The 19,663-nt window shown below is 35.4% G+C and overlaps 1 protein-coding gene across 2 annotated transcripts in view; it reads right to left on the minus strand.

Annotated features, from left to right (window-relative positions):
* LOC100803263 (ABC transporter A family member 1) overlaps positions 1 to 19,663 on the minus strand; it is a 56,933-nt gene that overhangs the window by 31,301 nt on the left and 5,969 nt on the right. For both annotated transcript variants that reach the window (XR_001387520.3, XM_003521124.5), the window contains exons 5-22: positions 16,352 to 16,568; positions 15,109 to 15,338; positions 14,954 to 15,014; positions 14,099 to 14,185; positions 11,544 to 11,776; positions 11,339 to 11,453; positions 11,161 to 11,250; positions 10,498 to 10,718; positions 10,309 to 10,421; positions 9,533 to 9,639; positions 6,351 to 6,413; positions 4,826 to 4,912; positions 3,868 to 3,966; positions 3,607 to 3,791; positions 3,433 to 3,487; positions 3,250 to 3,321; positions 662 to 1,369; positions 357 to 535 (exon numbers count right to left, since the gene is read on the minus strand). Coding sequence is in view for 1 of the 2 variants with exons in the window: in XM_003521124.5 (XP_003521172.1) it covers positions 357 to 535; positions 662 to 1,369; positions 3,250 to 3,321; positions 3,433 to 3,487; positions 3,607 to 3,791; positions 3,868 to 3,966; positions 4,826 to 4,912; positions 6,351 to 6,413; positions 9,533 to 9,639; positions 10,309 to 10,421; positions 10,498 to 10,718; positions 11,161 to 11,250; positions 11,339 to 11,453; positions 11,544 to 11,776; positions 14,099 to 14,185; positions 14,954 to 15,014; positions 15,109 to 15,338; positions 16,352 to 16,568 (2,922 nt within the window). In the remaining variant the exon portion in view is untranslated. The remainder of the gene's footprint in view (positions 1 to 356; positions 536 to 661; positions 1,370 to 3,249; positions 3,322 to 3,432; positions 3,488 to 3,606; positions 3,792 to 3,867; positions 3,967 to 4,825; positions 4,913 to 6,350; positions 6,414 to 9,532; positions 9,640 to 10,308; positions 10,422 to 10,497; positions 10,719 to 11,160; positions 11,251 to 11,338; positions 11,454 to 11,543; positions 11,777 to 14,098; positions 14,186 to 14,953; positions 15,015 to 15,108; positions 15,339 to 16,351; positions 16,569 to 19,663) is intronic.

Raw genomic sequence — 19,663 nt, forward strand, 5'->3', positions numbered from 1 at the left:
TTAGTCTGGGCGGCAAGAAAAAATATTACACAAAATTCACTAGTAAAGTTTACAGAAATCTTCCATGATCTCAATAGAGAAGCAAATGTGAGTCACATATATAATCACATCAATAAATGAAAATAATCATTGATTCTAGGAAGAAACACTGACTCAATTTAGGTTTGTTCAAAATAGAATTTCATCTTCCTGTATAATAAAACGAATAAGGAAAAATATTATAATATCATTCTCATGGCTGCCCCAATACTAATATGGATTCTATATTGCACAAAAAAATGTTTCATAATAATTGCTTGACAATTCTTAAAAGAGATAAAAACTAAAAATGAAACAGGAGACTCAGGTTTTCTGACCTAGATTGGTAGGATTCATTAAAGCTTGACATCAAATATTCACTCATTGAAAGTAGAGCAGGTCCCAAGGTTGGTCCTGCCGCTTCCACTGCATCAGCCAATGCCTTTTCTGAATTAGGGAATCTGTACGAGCTTGGCTTGAACCTCTGAATCCACCCTCCGATGACATTTTGTGCTACCTTGAAATAAAAATCTCAGCAAAACTCAATCACGACCCACCAGCTTCATCTTTTTTAGCAGCATAAGTCTATGACTACAGATAAAAAAGAAAACATAAAAAATGGAGTAAGCAATCAGTGACAAACCTTTTCAGCAATTGGCAAAGATAGATTAAACGGAATTGGGCCTCCTCCACCCCCACCACTCAATAGAGGATTAAAATGAGAAGTTGAAAGGGTGAGTGATTGCTGATCAGGATGTGGCTTGAGCTTCAGAAATAGAAGACCAATAAACAAGAAGAGAGTAGGAATCATTAGCTGGAAAATAATTGTTTTGTGATCTCTCCGAGCAGATATTGCCCTTTTAATGAATAAGGCTTTAGAATGTTGCCAAAATGTTGACCTTGTAATGAAACAACAGCTACAGCACTGCATACCCAAGAAGTTGATAAAACTAATAACTGTGGCAAAAATTAAGCCACAGGCTCTTCCCAACATGGTAGTCATGAAACCAAAAATCTTCTTATAATTTCCAAAAAACTTAAGACAACTTATTTTTGTGGAAGGATGATCATTAGTAGGAAGAGAAGCCACCGAGTCTGATTTATGGGTATGGTTATTTTCTACAAAGCATTCAACTTCATCATAGTCACATCCTGCAACTCTCAAAAATACCTCCTCCAGGGTTGTTACAGATATACCATAGCTTTCAATACCAAGACTGTCTTTGTCACCATTTCCACTCAATTCCATATTTGAAACTGTTTTTTTCATGCAACCTTCAATTTCTCTAAACATCCTCTCAAAGGCTGACGAGGATGCCATTGGAAGCCTGAAAGAAATCTCAGTTCCAACCTGGAAATGCATATCCAGTTAGTAAGGATAAAATGAAATCAACAATCACAGTCTCATATGTATCTGGCATTGAGATAGACAATTAAATCCTTCACAAAAATAAAGGTAAAAGAGGAAAACTAGGGCTTAATGTTCTGTTAAATAAGAAGTCACCAATGTTTGCTAAACAATCAATTATCATGTTGACAAATCTAGCTTATTCAAGTCAAAAGTTATGATTTCTCTCAAGAACAATTTAACAAATAAAAATAGCAGGCATGTGAGCATTCTTCAACTTTCATTTCAACAATTAAGTGAATAAGAAATATATTTATTTGCATCCATGTTCCTCTCCTTGCATAGCATTATACCACACTAATGGTCTCCTGCCCTTTTTTCTAAAAGAAACAGACTAGCACATGAATAAAGGACACTATGGGCCCATTTGTTTCTAGAAGAAGTGATTTTGTTGTGCAAAAAAAGTAGTTTTTAATAGATTTTATGTAAACTTGTAAAGTAGAAGCTCTTTCACATTTGGTTACAATTATACTTGAAACAGTGTTTTATAACACCTTGAGAAGAAGCTCTCAGCGTCACAAATATATTATATATACAAGAAATATAGCAACATAAATCCATGAATGTTAGGGATTGAGATCTAGTACAGCAATTTCCTATCATAACTAAGGAAACTACAGAAACAAGGAAAAAATAAATGAATATTACAATAGCAATCACTACTGAAATCTAATGAATACATAATCAACAATCATAAAATTACTCTCTTATAAAATGTATGGAGGTTCTAATTACACTAATAATAGAAAGGAAAGAGAAAACTATGGTTTATCTCACCAGTGTTGGATAGATGTTGGAATCAACCATCAGAGGCCAATTTCTTTGATAATTGATATCAATAAAAAATATACCAAACAGCAGCATGTCAACACTTTAATCTTATCCAAACAGTTTAAAATATATTTAAAGTAGATTTTTAAAAAAAAAACAATTTGTTTGAAGAAGATCTTAAACAAGTGCATTCTAACCCAATGCTATCAAAGTAGTTTGGTTCACCCCATGGAAGTTTAAAAACTATTTAATAAAAAAGAAAACTAAGTAAAGAAAAAGATAGTGATGCCTTCCTCATTTCTACACTACTCAGTATTCCATTTCTTCAAAAGTCATTTTTCAGTGACCTAATGACAGGAGCTTCTGAATCAGAATCCCTTTAATTTTACGAGACACCATCTCTTTGTCTTCCAACCTACATAGGAGGACTTAGCCCCTTTGTTTTTCTGGAGAATTTTATTGAATCCATACCCATTCTCCAAACACCCAAAGTTTCTTCTTGAAAAGCCTATTTGGAAATCAGAAACAGGCTCTAAAGTTAAACCTTTACATTTAAGCAGAACCACTCATCAACATTACCAATTTGTCATGTTCAGAGTCTTAAGCAAGAAAAACTGAACGAGAATGACAATATTTTAAAGCAGTGCACTGTGTATGCAATTCATTGGTGCTGGTTAGAAATTAGAACAAAATGTTCAAATAAGAGGAAATATTTGAATCTGGATCTAATGTGAGACAAAATAATTGTTGTCACCACTTTGCAGTACTCGGAAAATTTGCTTTTCAAGGAAACTCTCCAATAGACAAGCAAAGAGACATTAAAACCTATAAGAGTTAACTAATGCTATCTTTATTTTAGGATAATCAACCTTCATCAATGCACACATACATACATACACACAAGGGACCCTGGAGAAAGAACTTGCATGGGAACTCCACCACACCAATTCATTTTCAACTACTCATGCACACTACCATTGACAAATGAATACATGTTGTATGATCTTGAAATTAACATATATCTTAAATGAACTATACTGTGAGAAAAGTACCTCGCTTACACATGTTGCAGATGGAACATGACGGTATACAATATCACCAGCTATAGAAGCAGTAGGAGCTGACTGAAAGCACAAGGACAAAAAGAAATACAAAATAAAAACAACTGAAGTCTTTCAATTGCAAAACATCAGAGTCTATAAGAATGAAAAAAAATGATCACTAAGAGAACAAACCTTCACAAGAGTTAGAGTATAGCCAACTCCATAATGATGCTTCAAGAAAAGTGAGCTGTAAAAAAATCAAACAAATAATGGGAGAGAGCAAAATATATATAGTACAGAAACAGAATTCTTCAGAATTGCTTCAAGGCATGACAATATCTGAGAAAAACTGAAAATGAAATTAACCTTCCACAGCATTTCAGAGAACCATTGGCCATGATAGCTATGCGGTCACCTAGTTCATCTGCTTCATCCATAGAATGTGTAGTTAGCAAAATTATCCTTCCCTTCTTAATTTTTTTTATTAATTGCCAAGTCAAGCGCATCGAGTATGGATCCATTCCACTAGTAGGTTCATCAAGGACTATAACCTGCCAAGTAAATCCAAAAGATTCCAGTTTTATTCAACATATGAATATAATTATGTGCTGTCAATATGGATCCTACCTTACTGCTTCCAATCAACGCAATTCCAAGAGACAATTTCCTCTTCATGCCACCAGAAAGAGTTCTCACAATACTGTTGATTTTATCTGCCAGGCCCACCTGTTTATGCAATAAAAGTTATCCAACATCCTGGGTTGGTTGGATTGTTTTGCAAGTTAACAATGCTAATAGAGTGTTAGTTATATTGGTAAGTTTGGAGGCTTGCATGATTTGCACAAGCCAATGTCGTCTCAGCCATCCTCCAGCCATGGACCCTGAATTCAGGTCATAACAAGAGCCATACAAAGTAGGAACGGCTGATCAAAAAAAAAAAATACAAAGTAGAAACGCAAACAAGTTTTCCTTGATTAGTAAACAAGCTGAAATCTAAACACAAGTTAACATTTTGCAAGTGCAATCAAGCTTTATAAGAGTATACTGTACCTCAGAAAAAAGCTTGGTTTTGACCTAAGCTCTGATACCATATTAGATTTCAGAGAGTTTGAGAGAGAGAGAGAGAAGATTGAGATTGAGAAACTGTTATTATTCAACCCAACTGAAAACAGTTACAAAGAGACTTTATATAGTTGCAGTGAGTAACTGCCAACTAACCTATCTGTCAACTAACCAGAGTTAGTTGATAGAGCTAACAGACAAAAGACTCCTAACTACAGTAAGTAAAAATACTTGAGGTACAGTATACTCTTATAAGCTTAAATAGTACACTTTAGCATAACTTAATAACATTTTTTTTACTTGAAGTTGAATTGTTTTGCAATCTATTTATAGAAAGCAAAAAGTTTATTAGAGACTTAAGACTTGGAAAAATAAGATTATAAGACTAACAATATCTCAATTGATTAAATTTTACCAATTCAATTCCCTACAAATGATCAACAAGCCTTTCTAAATCATACTTATGTTATGGGTGTTGTGGTAAAAGCAAAAGTTGTTAAAGACTTATAATTACCAAACTCACCTCATCCGCCATATTAATAACAGCATTGTCCAATGAGTGTTCCTCCACACCCTTTAATGTCGCAAATAGTTCTAAATGCTCTCTAACCTGGGTAAAGTAAATGGAAGAATTCAGCATATCATACATTGTAAAATAAAAAAGATGTTTTCAGAACACAAAAAAAATGCAACGTTGTAATCTAATCAGATATCATAGTTAGAGAGGGGGGGTGTGAATAATTATATTTTTTTTTGGAAGGCAAAATTAGGATATTATTAATAAACTAAACAGTACCAGAGGTACTGAAGAAAGCAATTACAAGGCACTAGGTGCCACCTTCCAAAAACAGAAATAACAAAACCCCAACAGAGCCCATCATAAAGGACATCAATACAGATATCGATTAACCAAAGGCCTCCATAAGATTGGTAGACCAATGGTTATAAGATGTATTGAAACCTTTGTCTCCAACTTTTAGCCATGACCAAACTAAAAATAAAGCATCCTCCAAAACTTTCTGCGGTTCAAAAGGAGTGCCTTGAAACAGGAGAGAATTCCTATGCTGCCATATTGTAATAGATAGAGCAATCCACCACATGCCCCGCCTTCTGTGATTACTCGTGGCAACAAATCCATCACAGAATTGGATAAAATGGCTAGCCGGATCAGCTGAAAGAGCTCCTATACCCCGGATCCATCTCAAGGATTCCCACCACAGCCCCTTGGTCATTTTACAGTGGAAGAAAAGATGCCCAGCCTCCTCATGCTGGCAGCCACAAAGAGGGCACATAATATCCTGAATAGGAATGCTTCTCTTGGCCAAGTTTCCCCTAGTGGGGAGTCTATCCAAAAACAACCTCCAAGAGAAAACCGCAGCTCGAGGGGGGATTTTAAAATGCCACAGGATCTGAAAATTCCTCTTGGAAGGGGCAGAGCTGATGGATGGCATCAGGAGCCTATATGCTGACTTAGTGGAATAAACTCCACTAGGGTCAGCTTTCCAGAACATGCTATCATGAGCCTGATTCTGGATGGATATGCCTGAGATTTCATCCATGAAGAACCATATTTCAATGCACAACCTTATAGTACAGTGCATCTTAGTGTTGTTTATAATAGGGAAAACAACCCCATAAAACCTTTAATACAAGCAATGAAGGACCTAGAGATTTGGGGCACTGTGGGTAAGAACAATGGCAACATGTACATGGTAATCATAGCATGTAATATACAAAAAAAGGCATAGTAATAAATATGCACATGGGTCAGAAATCTATAAGAATATGTTGCTTACATCATTATGACAGCTATACAGTAGAGAAGATGCAAAAGAAAAAACAGCTGAAAGCCCACCAAAATGAAATAAAAACAAAGAAAATACTCCTAAATGTTCAGTATAAGAATATGAATTAGCTGTATAGTACAATACAGGTAATTAGTTATAAAGGGCAATGATTAAAATTCTAGAACCATCATTCAACAAATATGCAGATTGCAGATAGTCACAATACAGAGAATAAAAAAATAAAAGCATATTTCAACTCACTGTTAATTCAGGAAAGAGTATATCATGTTGTGGGCAGACACCCAAAACCTTCCGTATCTCATCCTACAACACAAGACATTGCATTTAGAATGAACACAAGACATTGCATTTAGAATGAACACAAGACTAAGAGCAAATGTTCAATAAGAAAGGGGAAAGTAACCAAAAAAAAATAAACAGATACAGAAACTGGATATCCATGTCTGGCTAGTCAATTGAGGAAAATATTGCAAAATCCAAATTGGGACATATTCGCCTTTACCAACATAAATATTATATACAGCCTTATTAGAGTAGTTTGTCTCTTCCCTAACATACGTGTAACAGATATTTTATCTTAGTTACCCAGTAGTTAGTCTTTACCCATATGTGTTTACTCTTTCTATATTTCCTAGTTACCTTATCTAAGATAGAAGATTATTTTATCAGATGATTCAGATCACTATCCCTTTCATTTAGCAATCCTTCTTTGTATAATTTCATATATCATATATCTATATATTGTTTTAAGACTGAAAGCTTTTGCTCATCAATCAATAATAATAAATCAGTTTCTGCATTTCATGTACACCCTACTTTGCATCGTAAGCTGAACCAGATCTTGTTCCTTCTCAAGTACTTGTCCCTCACTTTGACTCATTTGTTCCCTTCTCCTGGTGCCCCATAGTCACAGGATGATCTTCCATTGCTTCAATTTGGTAGCACTTATGATTGCTGTCATCCTGCAATTCCAGAGATTATGTCCATTGTTGATTCTCATGATTCACCTCTTACTCCAATCTCTTGACCTGTTGTAGTCCCATATAAGCCTTTTGTTGACTTACCATTGCACTTCATGAAGGTAAACATTTTACCCTTAATTCGCATCACATTTTTAACTTTTTATCATTGACTGTCTTTCCCATTTTTTTTTGGAAGGCAGAAAATATATATATTATTAATATGTAAGCCAGTACCAGTGGAACCAGAGATAAAATTTACAAGGCACCAAGGTGCTACCCTCCAAAAAGACCATCCAACCTAAGCAGCAAAAACATACAAGCCCAACCCCAACTAGGCAACGAAATTCGTTATATTAGAAGACCAGTGGTTGAAACTAGTACTAAAGTCTTTATCATTAGCCTTTAACCATGACCAAGCTAAAAAAATAGCATGGTCCATGACTTTATAGGGATCAAAAGGTTTTCCTTGGAAAATCAAATGATTCCTATGCTGCCATATAGAGCTAGTTAAGGCAATCCACCACCCACATCTTGTACTATGGTTCCCATTTGCCCCAAAACCATCACAGAATTGAGAGAAATGGTTAACAGGGTTAATGGAAAGGGGACCTACTACCCGGATCCAGCTCATAGATTCCCACCACAGGCCATTTGTCAGACTACAGTTGAAGAACAGATGGCCCACATCCTCCTGTACACAACCACACAAGGAAAAGGTCCCATTGTGACTTTGTTTTTGTTATTTCAGTTCATCTATTACCATTCCTAAGAATGTTCAAGAAGCACTATCCCATCCAGACCAAGCATTCACATTGGATTAATATTTTACCACAACCAAACCAGTTATCTATCTCCCTATGATAGTAATTGGAACAATTGTTCAGATTCTAGGGTATATCACCCCACAATATGCTTGTTTATATGAATAGGGATTATACTAATATCACTGGATGGGCATGGAGGTTAAAATTTGCTGTATTTGCATGGAGGTTAATCCGAGACAGATTACCAACTAGAGTAAACTTGCAGAGAAGACACATTCAGGTTGAAGATTCAACATGCCCATTCTGCAGAGGGGAGGAGGAAAGTGCAGGCCACTTATTTTTTCAGTGTGGTAAGATAATTCCAGTATGGTGGGAGTCCTTGTCTTGGGTGGGCATGTCGGGAGCCTTCTCAAACAACCCAAGGCAACACTTTATCCAACACATATATGGAGTTACAGCGGGAATGAGATCTAGCAGATGGAAGTGGTGGTGGTTGGCACTGACGTGGACCATTTGGCAGCAGAGAAACAATATTATATTCTCAAATGGTACAATCAATGCAAATAAAATCTTAGATGATGCAATTTTCCTGATGTGGACGTGGCTCACAAATTTGGAGAAGGATTTCAACATGCATTTTAATTTCTGGTACTCTAACATCAGAGCAGGATTCCTCAAATGAGGAGGACAGAATTTCAGAGCAGATTTATGTAATGTTTTCATGTAGATCAGATTATGGTCCCATAGGTATACCAAATGTCAAGGGACCAAATCTGACCTGTATTATGTACTTTTAGTACCACTGGTACTCATTAATATAATACTATTTTTGCAGAAAAAGAAAAAAACTAATATCACTGGATACAGAAGCAGATTGGGCAAGTGGTGCTAGTGATAGGAACTCCACTTTAGTTTACTGTGTTCTCTTTGGAGGAAGTTTAATTTAATGGAACAGCAAGAAGTAGGTAGACTGGTGTTGCTAGATCAAGTATAGAGGTAGGTAGAGTATTGTGCTATGGCTTATACTACTTGGAAACTTTAATGGATAAAACCACTTTCTCCAAGAGTTGAAGTTCTGTGAGACAAGTCCTATAGAGCTTGCTTGTAATAATCAATCAGCTTTGTTCAAAGTTAAAACCCAATCTTTCATTACAAAACTAAACAACAGAAGTTGATTATCATTTTGTTAGGGAGAAGATCCTTTCGGGCACTATCAATACTTATTCTGTGAGTTCCAAGGATTACATAGAAGACATTTTCACTGAGGTCTTAGAGAGAAGATCCATTCAGACACAATCAATACTTATTCTGTGAGTTCCAAGGATTAGATAGCAGAGATTTTTACTGAGGTCTTACAGAGTCCTAGAACTGCATAACAAGCTGGATGCATATGTTATATAAATACATATGCTCCAACTTGAACGGGAGTGTTGGTTGTGTTTGCAATTATGTGTTGTTCTTACCTTCCATTCTATGATATGTTTTCATAGTTTCCTTAGATAGTTTAGGCTGTTACTGACTCTAAACCCTAACCTCTAGGAATTTGATTCTGTTTCCCTTTGTATATTTGTACACTCAACACAAATATTCAATTGACACACATACACCGCATTTAATAACCACTTTCACAGTCACATAAGACTCTAATTACTGAATAGTCTCCTAAATTCCTTAACACATACTATTTAAAACTTACAATATCTGATACAATGTTCTTTCCAAACACCAAAGCATCCCCAGAAGTAGGAGGAAGCAGACCAACAAGCATTGAGATTGTCGTGCTTTTCCCAGCTCCATTATGTCCTTGAAAATTGAAACAAAATCGTTGAGCAAAAATGTTTATACTAAATTGAACTGAAAGGTTCGAGATACAATTATTTAGACTAATTCAACATAGTAGCAGTTAGCCGTCATTGATGTGACAGCTAAATGAGCCCCAAACTGAATTCTAACAGCTGTATCAAACTAACTAGATTGCAGTAAGATCACCCCTGCACAGGCCCATAGACATATTACAACGTGCATGCTCAAGGGGGCTAGAATAGCAATACAAGTGTATCACAACAGTAACAAGCTTAAAAGCTTATTAAATTGTAGCTTGAAGGGATGTTTTAGTCTTTTAGAATATAGAAACAATATCTAATAATATCTTGATTACATCTAGAGTAACTTAGATTATCCTAAATTATCTCTCTTTGAATTAATTTTCATATGTCCTTACTATCTCTTAAGAATAGGTTGCATGTTTTCTAATATTTCATGATTTGTTTCCTTATTAAGTTAGGATTATGATTTAGTATTAGCATAAATATCGGCTAATGGTTTATGTTTTGTAACAGATACAACACATTATATCATATCTAGTTAATACCAATTTCAGAGTTTATTCAGTACTCTTTCCTCTATTCCCTTTATACCTAAAACCCTATAATTTCAACAGTAATTATGTGGGGACAAAAAAACTGCACTGACCTAGAAGGGCAAGAATCTGGTTTTCATACAGTGTCAGCTGTAATGAGTTAACAGCACAGCAATCTCCTTTCTTCGTAGCATAAACTTTATGCAAATTCCTGATTTGAATGCACCTGAAAATTTATCAAATATCAGAAAGAGATAATGTATCTCTGCTAAATTGATGCACTTGAATTGTATATCATATACCTGCCATCAAGCTCCTGTTGTTTCATCTCTAAGCTTATTGCTTCTATGCCAGATTTGGAAGTATATTCCCCTGAAAGATTCCCTTCTGACTCAGAATTTTTATCAGATATTTCAACTTTAAAACCGGAGGAACAATGTTTTAGAATTTTTTTCTTCCTCCAGAAGTCCTTTTGGAAAATAAAGCTCCATGGGTATCTCAGTCCATACTCCCTTGGAAGAACCTTCAAGATGAGCAGAGTTTGAATGGTTTTATCATTCACAAGACAAAATGGAAAGAGAATACTTCACAGTAAAAAAGAGAAAAGGCTTAAATATATTTGAGGTCCCTAATAAATGGCCGATTTTTGTTTTTTGTCCCTAATAAAAAAAAATTGTTGCATTGGATCACTGATATATCAAAACTTTTGTTTTGAGTCCCTATCAACACTAATATATCCAATCACTTGAATAGTCTAATCCAGAAGATATATTCAAATAGAGCAATGATATTTGAACACCCACTTTTTTTAAACACCCCATCAATACCTCTCATTTCTCTCTACTCTCTCTTCATATCACCCATAATACCTATACTTTTCTCTCTTTTATCTCTCTCCCACTAGGTGTCTAGTAGCACAATGGATGTCCATAAATAATTTTCCATTCAAATAACCAAAGACATGCCTTGTCAAAATAAAGTCCAGTCGCACAATATAGCAGTGTATCAAGTATCATCATCAGAAGACATGCCAAAAAGTTCACTCCAGATGATTCCTGAAAGATAAATATATTCGATTTGAGGTAAAAAAGCAAAAAAAAAGGTCAAATTAGTAATGTTAAGGGCATTATCGCAGAAACTCACCCGCCATATGTTGCTCCAACGGAGTCCAACATGAGCACGCTCATAATCAGCAAAGTTGATCGAACCCAAAGCAAAGGCTGTAGGTGAAAGTAAGGAAGCAATAACCTTCAAGATTCTGAAGGCAGGCAACCTCAAATGAATGAAATCTAGACTCAAATATGAAAATTTGAACTACAAAAGTAATAGTTAAAGGACAAGAATTCACATTGAAACTCCCTCCTCGTTGACAGTGTAATAAGGGAAAAAGGCTCCAAGAAACGCCAGAGTTCCAACAGCTACAGCTGTTTTGGCCCGTTTGAAAAACGTTGATATAAAGAATGAGAGCATGATTGCACTAAGCCCAAAAACGAAAAAGTATGCAAACACCAGTGTCTTATCACTATACTTGAATAAATTATCCATTGTGCAAGCTGTAAGGATCCCAGAAGAAATTGCAAACTGTAAAGAATAAATAATAAAAAGATGAGAAAATGACAATTTCTTGATCTAGAAATGGTAAGAATCAACTCATTCATCACAACATTAGTCATACACTAATTTCCAACTTACAACACAATTTAAGTTAGGAGATGAAATAAAGGAATTGAGTTTCAACACAAATTAATGGAGCACTCAAGCATTTTCTTGTAATTTGAGGAGTGCTAGAAACACAGTATTACTAACACTCTTATCTATTGTTTGGAATTTAATCAAAACTACAAAAACAGGAGAGAAAGAATCAATAAATATGATGTAGGACCCACAAAATTGTGATCTTCAACGAATTTCAACTAATAAGAAAGAATGAGTTCAAAGAGTGTGTCACTGACATTTCTCCCTGTACTTTATATCTCATATCTCACCAACAATGATGGCAATAAACCAACAACTTAAAAGTATTTAGATTTTTTAGAGGCAAAAAATTATTCCTTTTTTCAAAAAAGATTCATTATAATTTATTAGAAAGTATAACATCCAGAAAAAAGTTATGTACCAGAAATCAGGGACAAATCCAAGGGGGGGCAAGGCCCTTTGTGTATATATGAAAAAAAATTAAAATATTAATAATGAAAAACATATATGAAAATATGTATTTGAGATGATATTTGCTTTAAAAAATTTAGTAGTAGATCATATATCTAATTTTATCCATAAATTAATAATACATATTTTAAAAAATTATTATTAAATAATTATTTATTAGAACTTAAATATTTAAATAATTATGTAAAAAAAATTTTGCCCCCCTTTGATACACTCTTGAATCTGTCCCTCCTAGAAATAAGATCGTAATTACAAGCTTAGGGTGATTAGGTGCTCCTAAAGTAGCCAAAAATAAGATAAATGATGTATCATAAATTTAGTTTGCTTTTGAAACAGCAAAGAAATTTTATTGAATCATTATAGAGACACATGATTTATTTCCCACCACATCGTCTAGAGTGTTTCACAGTGTTAGAGTAATTGGTATTTTGTAATGGTTATTGTATTTGTCTTACTCTCTAAAGTTTTTTTTGCTTTTGTTGTACCCTAAAAGGGGCTATGTATAGGGCAGGCTCCCTTAGGCCTGAACCTGTCACATCTTTCCTTTCTATTGTACTTCATCATATATTATTAATATAAGTGGGTGCCAAGTGAGAGAATAACTCTTGAGCACTTTTGATCTAAACCTTCCCTCTTTAAGTCACAGCTCCATGTAAAAGTCCCCTACCTGTAATATTGAAACATCTTTTGATTCCTACATAGTTTTCTTCCTTCTTAGATTTTGAAAATGGTTAACATAATATAATATTTAGGAAGGAACATAATATTATATATAAAGTTTGGATAAAATATTTTATTATATAATATATTTATGAAGGAATATAATTATATAAAAATTTAAATAAAATATTTATGGTTTATTTTTATTTATTTACAGTTATGTTATATATAAACAATAATTTATTTATTATATAAATAATTATATGTTTGGATTATATTATATACACAATATATATGTTAAAAATAAGAGATTGTTTTTTATATACATAATATATACAAGAGAAAAACAACAATCATACATACAAATGCTTAGATATAATATAGTATAACAAAAGAAGGTTTAAAAGGAAATTTGGAATAGCTCCCGCAAGTAGTATATGGCTCCACAAGAAGCAATTAGGTGAGGATATATTGTGTTGACAGTTACAAAAAAATAGAGGGTGGGTAACGCTTTGGCTTTGAGAGGACTGCAACTTTTATTTGTGTTGGAAAAGCCACCTACATTGTGGTAACCCCTAGATAGAAGGGGTGTGTTGAAAGTTTCACAAGGCAAGTACTCGTGGGCAAAAGGGGACATGTTAAAGTCCCACATCAACTAAAAATAGTGTCGAGATAAACTCTATAAGTGAGGAGCAATCCTCACCTTACAAGGAGAGAAGCTAGAATCAGACAGGGTGAGAATGCTTAGGGAGGGTCTTCAAGAAATGTGTAGAACAAGCTCTCTTCTAAACTTCTATGGTACGAATTTTAGTTGGGGGTTCGTGTAACCTAAGTGTTGTGTTTGATTTAATGATTTTTAGTTCCCAAACTTTTTAACATTTATGGTTTTGGTCCTTAAACTCTTCGGCAACAAATCAGCATCCCCAGACTTTTTTTTCCATCCAATGTTTTCATCCTTTCCGTCCATTTTGGCTCCCCACCCATCTAACTCATTAATCCTGACAGAGTGTAAGACTGTAAAAAAAGGAAAAAAAAAAAAAGAAAAAGCTATAGCAGATGGAATAACAATAGATTTACCTGCAAAGCATATGTGATAAACCAAGAAAGGTGAAATATACCATCGTTCAGGCCCATCATATAGAGTCCTTCTTTAATCTTCTGTTCCTGAAATATTACATCAATAAATTGGGAGGTACGAACATAACAAAAGAGGATGGAATTTCATATCTCACAAATAATAATAAGAATAAGAAGAAGAACCCAAGGGGAATTAGAAACAAATCGGGCCTAATGGAAAAAAACCCAAGTCCCAACTCAGCTAGAGATTCTGCCTAGATGAGCTAGCTTTTGAGGTTAAGTTAGGCCCAAACCCACATTCTAAGGCCTAGCTCACTCCCGGAAAGTAGCTCAAGGGAAAAGGATTGCCCAAGTCTTATAAGGAGTATTCAATGTAAGACATTTTAATACACCTCTTACGCACAGAACTAGACATCTAGTGTATGAAATTTGCAAGACTGGACATCTAAAAGTGGCGCAAAACTAAGATAGGATAGGCTATGATTATGAACAGACTTGGCCTAACTCATTCCTAGAAACTAGCTTGAGCGAAAAGGATTGCCAAGTTTTAGAAGAAATATTCTAGCCATATTCCTAGTCTATGTGAGATATTTAATACAAATTTTTATTTTTTTTTTATCAGCAAAATATGATATGTATATAAATATAAGAGTACCAGGGGTACTATAATTACAAAGTTTTAGAGAAATCCTAGTGGATCCTCATGTCAAGTTACTTTCAGATTGATATGAACCACCCTATATAAAAGAATACATCATCAAAGCCCCATGGCTTGTGAGAAATTGGATAGAGAAATTGGATAACCAAATAACATAGGTAAACCAAAAGGAAATATTAAACAAAAGATAACCAAACCTTCTCATACACAGAATAACTGATTAGGCGAGAAATTGGATAGAGAAACCCCAATAAGTACCTGCACATACAAGTCTCCGTTAAAAAGAATAGCTTGTTTGAGATATAATCTAATAATACTCTAAACATAATACAAAGGTTTAGTACAAGCTTACAATATTCCCATGACTCTCTTTATGATTGACTGGAACTGATCATCAGTGTACTCTCGAGTGGGAAATGGAGCTATTCGTATGCGTGCAGGGTTAAACTGAGTCCAAGGATTTTTCAATGAGAAATTATTGTCATAGAAGCCTGGAAGAGGAAGCTCTAGATTTTCAGCATTGAAATTGAAGTCAGACTGCTGCGCTATTAATATTATGAACGAATCAACCATTTGCTGGAGCTACAGAACCAGAAAATATAAATGCATTAATAGTGTAACAAAGTATAGATATCAAGTTAACAAATAGAAGCGACAAAGATGTAAACTTATAACATAGGGAAGCAAGCAAAGAAGGACAGAAGAAAGCAAGATTCCCTCATTCCCACAAGTTGAATCGACCCAATGTCTTTCCCTTTAAGTAAACCAATACCATTTCTAGCTTTTCATCCTCCATTGCCGCCCATATCCTGAAATAACACTCCACCTCATGAACCCAAACCTTGACATCTTCATCTCCACCAAATGTGGGTATCTCTAGCCTCCTCCATTGTTCTTGCAGTCTTGCTGCACGTTCAATCTAAGACTCTCCCCTCTCCCCCTCAGATTCCTCTCTACGAAATGCAGCAGAACCTATATACCCACCTTGCATACTTGCATCCATCTACTGAATCAGTTGCAACATTATTGCTTCCGGCCTCCTAAGTGCCTCTTGATCAGAATCTTGGGTTCTGCTTAGATTTTCCAAGGTCCTCTGTCCATAGAATTCCATTTTCTTGCCCACCATCGAATTCATCTTCTGGTGTATTGCCTAGATTGAGCTCTGATGCCAGTTGATAAATTGGTCAACTAATCAAATTAGGGTTCACATGAAGACGAGTGAGAGAAAACAGAATGAACCTTTTATTGCTAAAGGGCTGAGAATTATGAACTGTGAATTTTCAAAACTGAATCAAGAGTAATTTTTTTCCTTATTTATATTACATAACTGTCTAACTGCCACTATTTAACTCTAACTAACTAACCGTATATTACAGTGGCCAATGGGCATAATTCCCCTCTAGGCTCTTACTCCTTCTACAATACACTTTAGTAATTGGGTTTCTTGTCCTAACACGAGCAAGATATGGGTCTTTCCAACTACTGCAATATGCTGATCATGCACTAGTTAATTTCAAAATACTTAATAGAGGTAATAAGATAGGGGGAAAGAGACAAGAACAAATAAGAAATTGAATGAGAATAAAGCATCATACAGTCAAAAACCCACTGAAGCTGTATTGCATTGTTGGTACAGCACTAACACCAAGTTCCAAGTCATTAAGAAAAGGGCCATTTGTATCCATTATTGTTGTAACATCTGGAAAACCGGAGAAAGCCCATGTATGATTGAGGCGTATGCTATAATCAAATGATTGAGGACCTTGTTCATAAAACACAACTGCTCCTTTAATTTTGGGATTTGAACAATTCCTAAACAGGTAGAAGGGAAACAAATAAAAGTAATTAGTAAAACAACCCATATTCCGGCTTCTCAAAAAATTTCAAACGGCTCAAATAAAAGCATCATTTTGATATTTCATGACAACAGCTAATAAAATTACTGTAAAGACATTACCAAAGCTAAACAAAGTTATAATCTAAAAGAGGTAGTCATGCGAATAATTTCCATTTTTATAGAAAAAAAATATTAGAGAAAAAAAAAAAGCAACTTCAGTACGGAGAAAGAAGAGGGGGAAAAAAGTGACTAAATTAAAATAAAAGCATGCATAAATTAGTACCCCAATAACTAAAAATCCAAATTTAAAGTAACAGCACAAGCTTTATTTATTTGATAGGAGAGGTTGTTTACAAGAATGAAGCAAATAAGAATCCATACTGACGGTAACCCAGAATACTAATAAAGAATAAATAATCTATGAAGCAACTTAAACCTCAATATCCCAGAACTCTAAAGTATGTAGATAAGGTAGAGCGCACAAAAAAGAACAATTGTACAGCAGCACAAAAGAGCAACTGGGAAAAAAATCAGAAGAGAATAAATATTATTTTGTGGCTGTCCAAGGAGACTGTATCTTACAACTGAGTGATTCAGTTAATCGATAAGAATAAAACCTAAATTGCCATCCACAGATGCAACCTAAATATATATAAACCATATAATAGCCGGCCTATTATTATACTTGTTAAAGATATGATTTTATCTTTACGTACATATGGAAATGGGGAAACATTGTATAGCTGAATATTAGGGATTAAGTTAGTGATTTCTTCCCTTAATTGTATCATTATTTATGATTATGAATGTTAGAATCCCTAATTACTAGCTGATTAGCAATCACATTTATTTGTATTTATTGTAAATATATTATATATACAGAGCTGTGTCAGTGTGTGATCTGCTTGAGACACAATTTTATGGCATCAGTGATTTAGGATTTCTGCCTCTTTTTCTTTTTCTTTTCCGCCTTTGGGCCTGCTGTTCTTCATGTGTGCATAGTACCCACTGCTACTGCCAGCCACCGCCACAACCTCCGATATCCGGCGCGACCCCACCACTGGCTTCACTTCCCTCCGGCGACCCACAGTGGAATAGGAGTATATTTAGTTGATAGAGACTTTTCCTTTCTTAGCTGCTATGTATAGGCTTAACTACAGTTTACTGTGCTTTCATAGTTAGTTAGTTAACTGACTAGAGACAGTTGACAGTTACAACAGTGTAACTGTCTATATAAACTGAGGTGTAATTGTTTCTCACTTGGATTGAATATTATAACCTTTCATCTCAATTCTGTTTTTGAGATTCTCTCTCTCTCTCTAAGATTAGTTTATAGTATCATAGAGCTTCGTTTCGATCCCTTGATTTTTCTTCCATGGCTTCTGCTTCCATTCCTCCTTCCCCTCCTCCACCAAGGAACAGTGGCGCTCTGCTTGGTTCTTCAGCGGTTGTCACCACAAAGGAATTTTCACACTCCATTTCGCAGAAGTTGAACAATTCCAACTACCTCCCGTGGTGTCAACAAGTTGAACTAGTGCTCAAAGGCCATCGCCTCTATCATCTTCTCACTAAACCTCAAATTCCACCACGATACCTCACCATTGCCAATTGTGATGCTGGTGTAACTTCTCCTGAGTTCTTACTTTGGGAGCAACAAGATCAACTCCTCCTATCGTGGCTACAATCCACCATTTCCGGCGAGGTTCTTCCGTAACTCGTCGAATGCAAAACCGCTTGGCATCTTTGGGACAAACTTCACAAGCATTTTTACTCCATCGTTCGTGTGAAGAAGCGGCAACTTCGCAATGATCTCGTAACATCTTTCTTAACAATAGTTCTATTTATAACTATTTGTTTCGCATCCATCTGGTAAACATCTTTCTTTCTTAACAGTGCCAGATCTGTCATAGGTATGGTCATGAAGCATCTTACTGTTATCAAAGGCACAATGATGACTATGTTCCTACTCAGCCTATGGAGTATCCCAACCAGTATCCTGATCAGAATCAGTCTCAGACCTCAGCCAACCCCAATCAGTATCAAAGTCTGAATCAGAACTCTAACACCTATCAGAATCAGCAGTCTAATCAGTACTCTGCTCAGCATTCTCCACAGGCTTATCTGACTGGTGTTCCTTCGGCCCCTTCTCCAAAATGGTATCCAGATTCAGGGGCTTACCACCATGTCACAAATGTCTCCCAGAACATTCATCAGACCACTCCTTTTGAAGGCAATTTACGGTCTCAAACAAGCCCCTAGAGTTTGGTTTGACAAATTAAAGGCTACTCTTCTTAGGTTTCGGTTCAGGTCAAGCAAGTGTGACCCCTCTTTATTTGTTTACATAGATTCCAAAAATACTGTCATCTATATGCTTGTGTATATGGATGACATTATTTTTACAGGGAACAACCCCTCTTTCATCAAATCCCTAGTCACCAAACTCAAATCTGAGTTCTGTCTTAAAGACCTAGGGAGTCTTGACTACTTCCTGGGAATTGAAGTCAGACCTCAGCCCAATGGTGCCCTCATTCTCACACAGTCAAAGTACATTCAGGATTTGTTGGGGAAAACAAAAATGGATGAGGCCAATCCAATCTTTTTTTTTTTTGGAAGGCAGAAAATATATAGTATTATTAATAAGAGCAATAGTACCAAAGGTACTTAAGTGAAATTTACAACAGCAGCTATGCTGCCAGCCTCCCAAAAAACACATATAAACCCATCACAAGTCTCCACCAACAGACAAAAACACCCCAGATTAACCAAAGGCCTCCACAAGGTTGGAAGACCAATGATTAAAAGGGATATTAAATTCTTTATCTCTAGCTTTATACCAGGACCAAGCTAGGAATAAGGCGTCATCCATCACTTTGGAAGATACAAAAGGAATACCCTGAAAAATCAGTAAGTTCCTATGCTTCCAAATAGCAAAAGTTAAGGCAATCCACCACCCACACCATCTAGAATGGTGTCTCCCTACATTAAAACCATCACAAAATAAGCTGAAATGACTTGCTGGAGAAACAGGGAATGCTCCACTAGCATGAATCCACCTCAAAGATTTCCACCA

This window comes from Glycine max, chromosome 3 (genome assembly GCF_000004515.6).
Source record: "Glycine max cultivar Williams 82 chromosome 3, Glycine_max_v4.0, whole genome shotgun sequence".
In the NCBI taxonomy this organism is placed as follows: domain Eukaryota; kingdom Viridiplantae; phylum Streptophyta; class Magnoliopsida; order Fabales; family Fabaceae; genus Glycine; species Glycine max.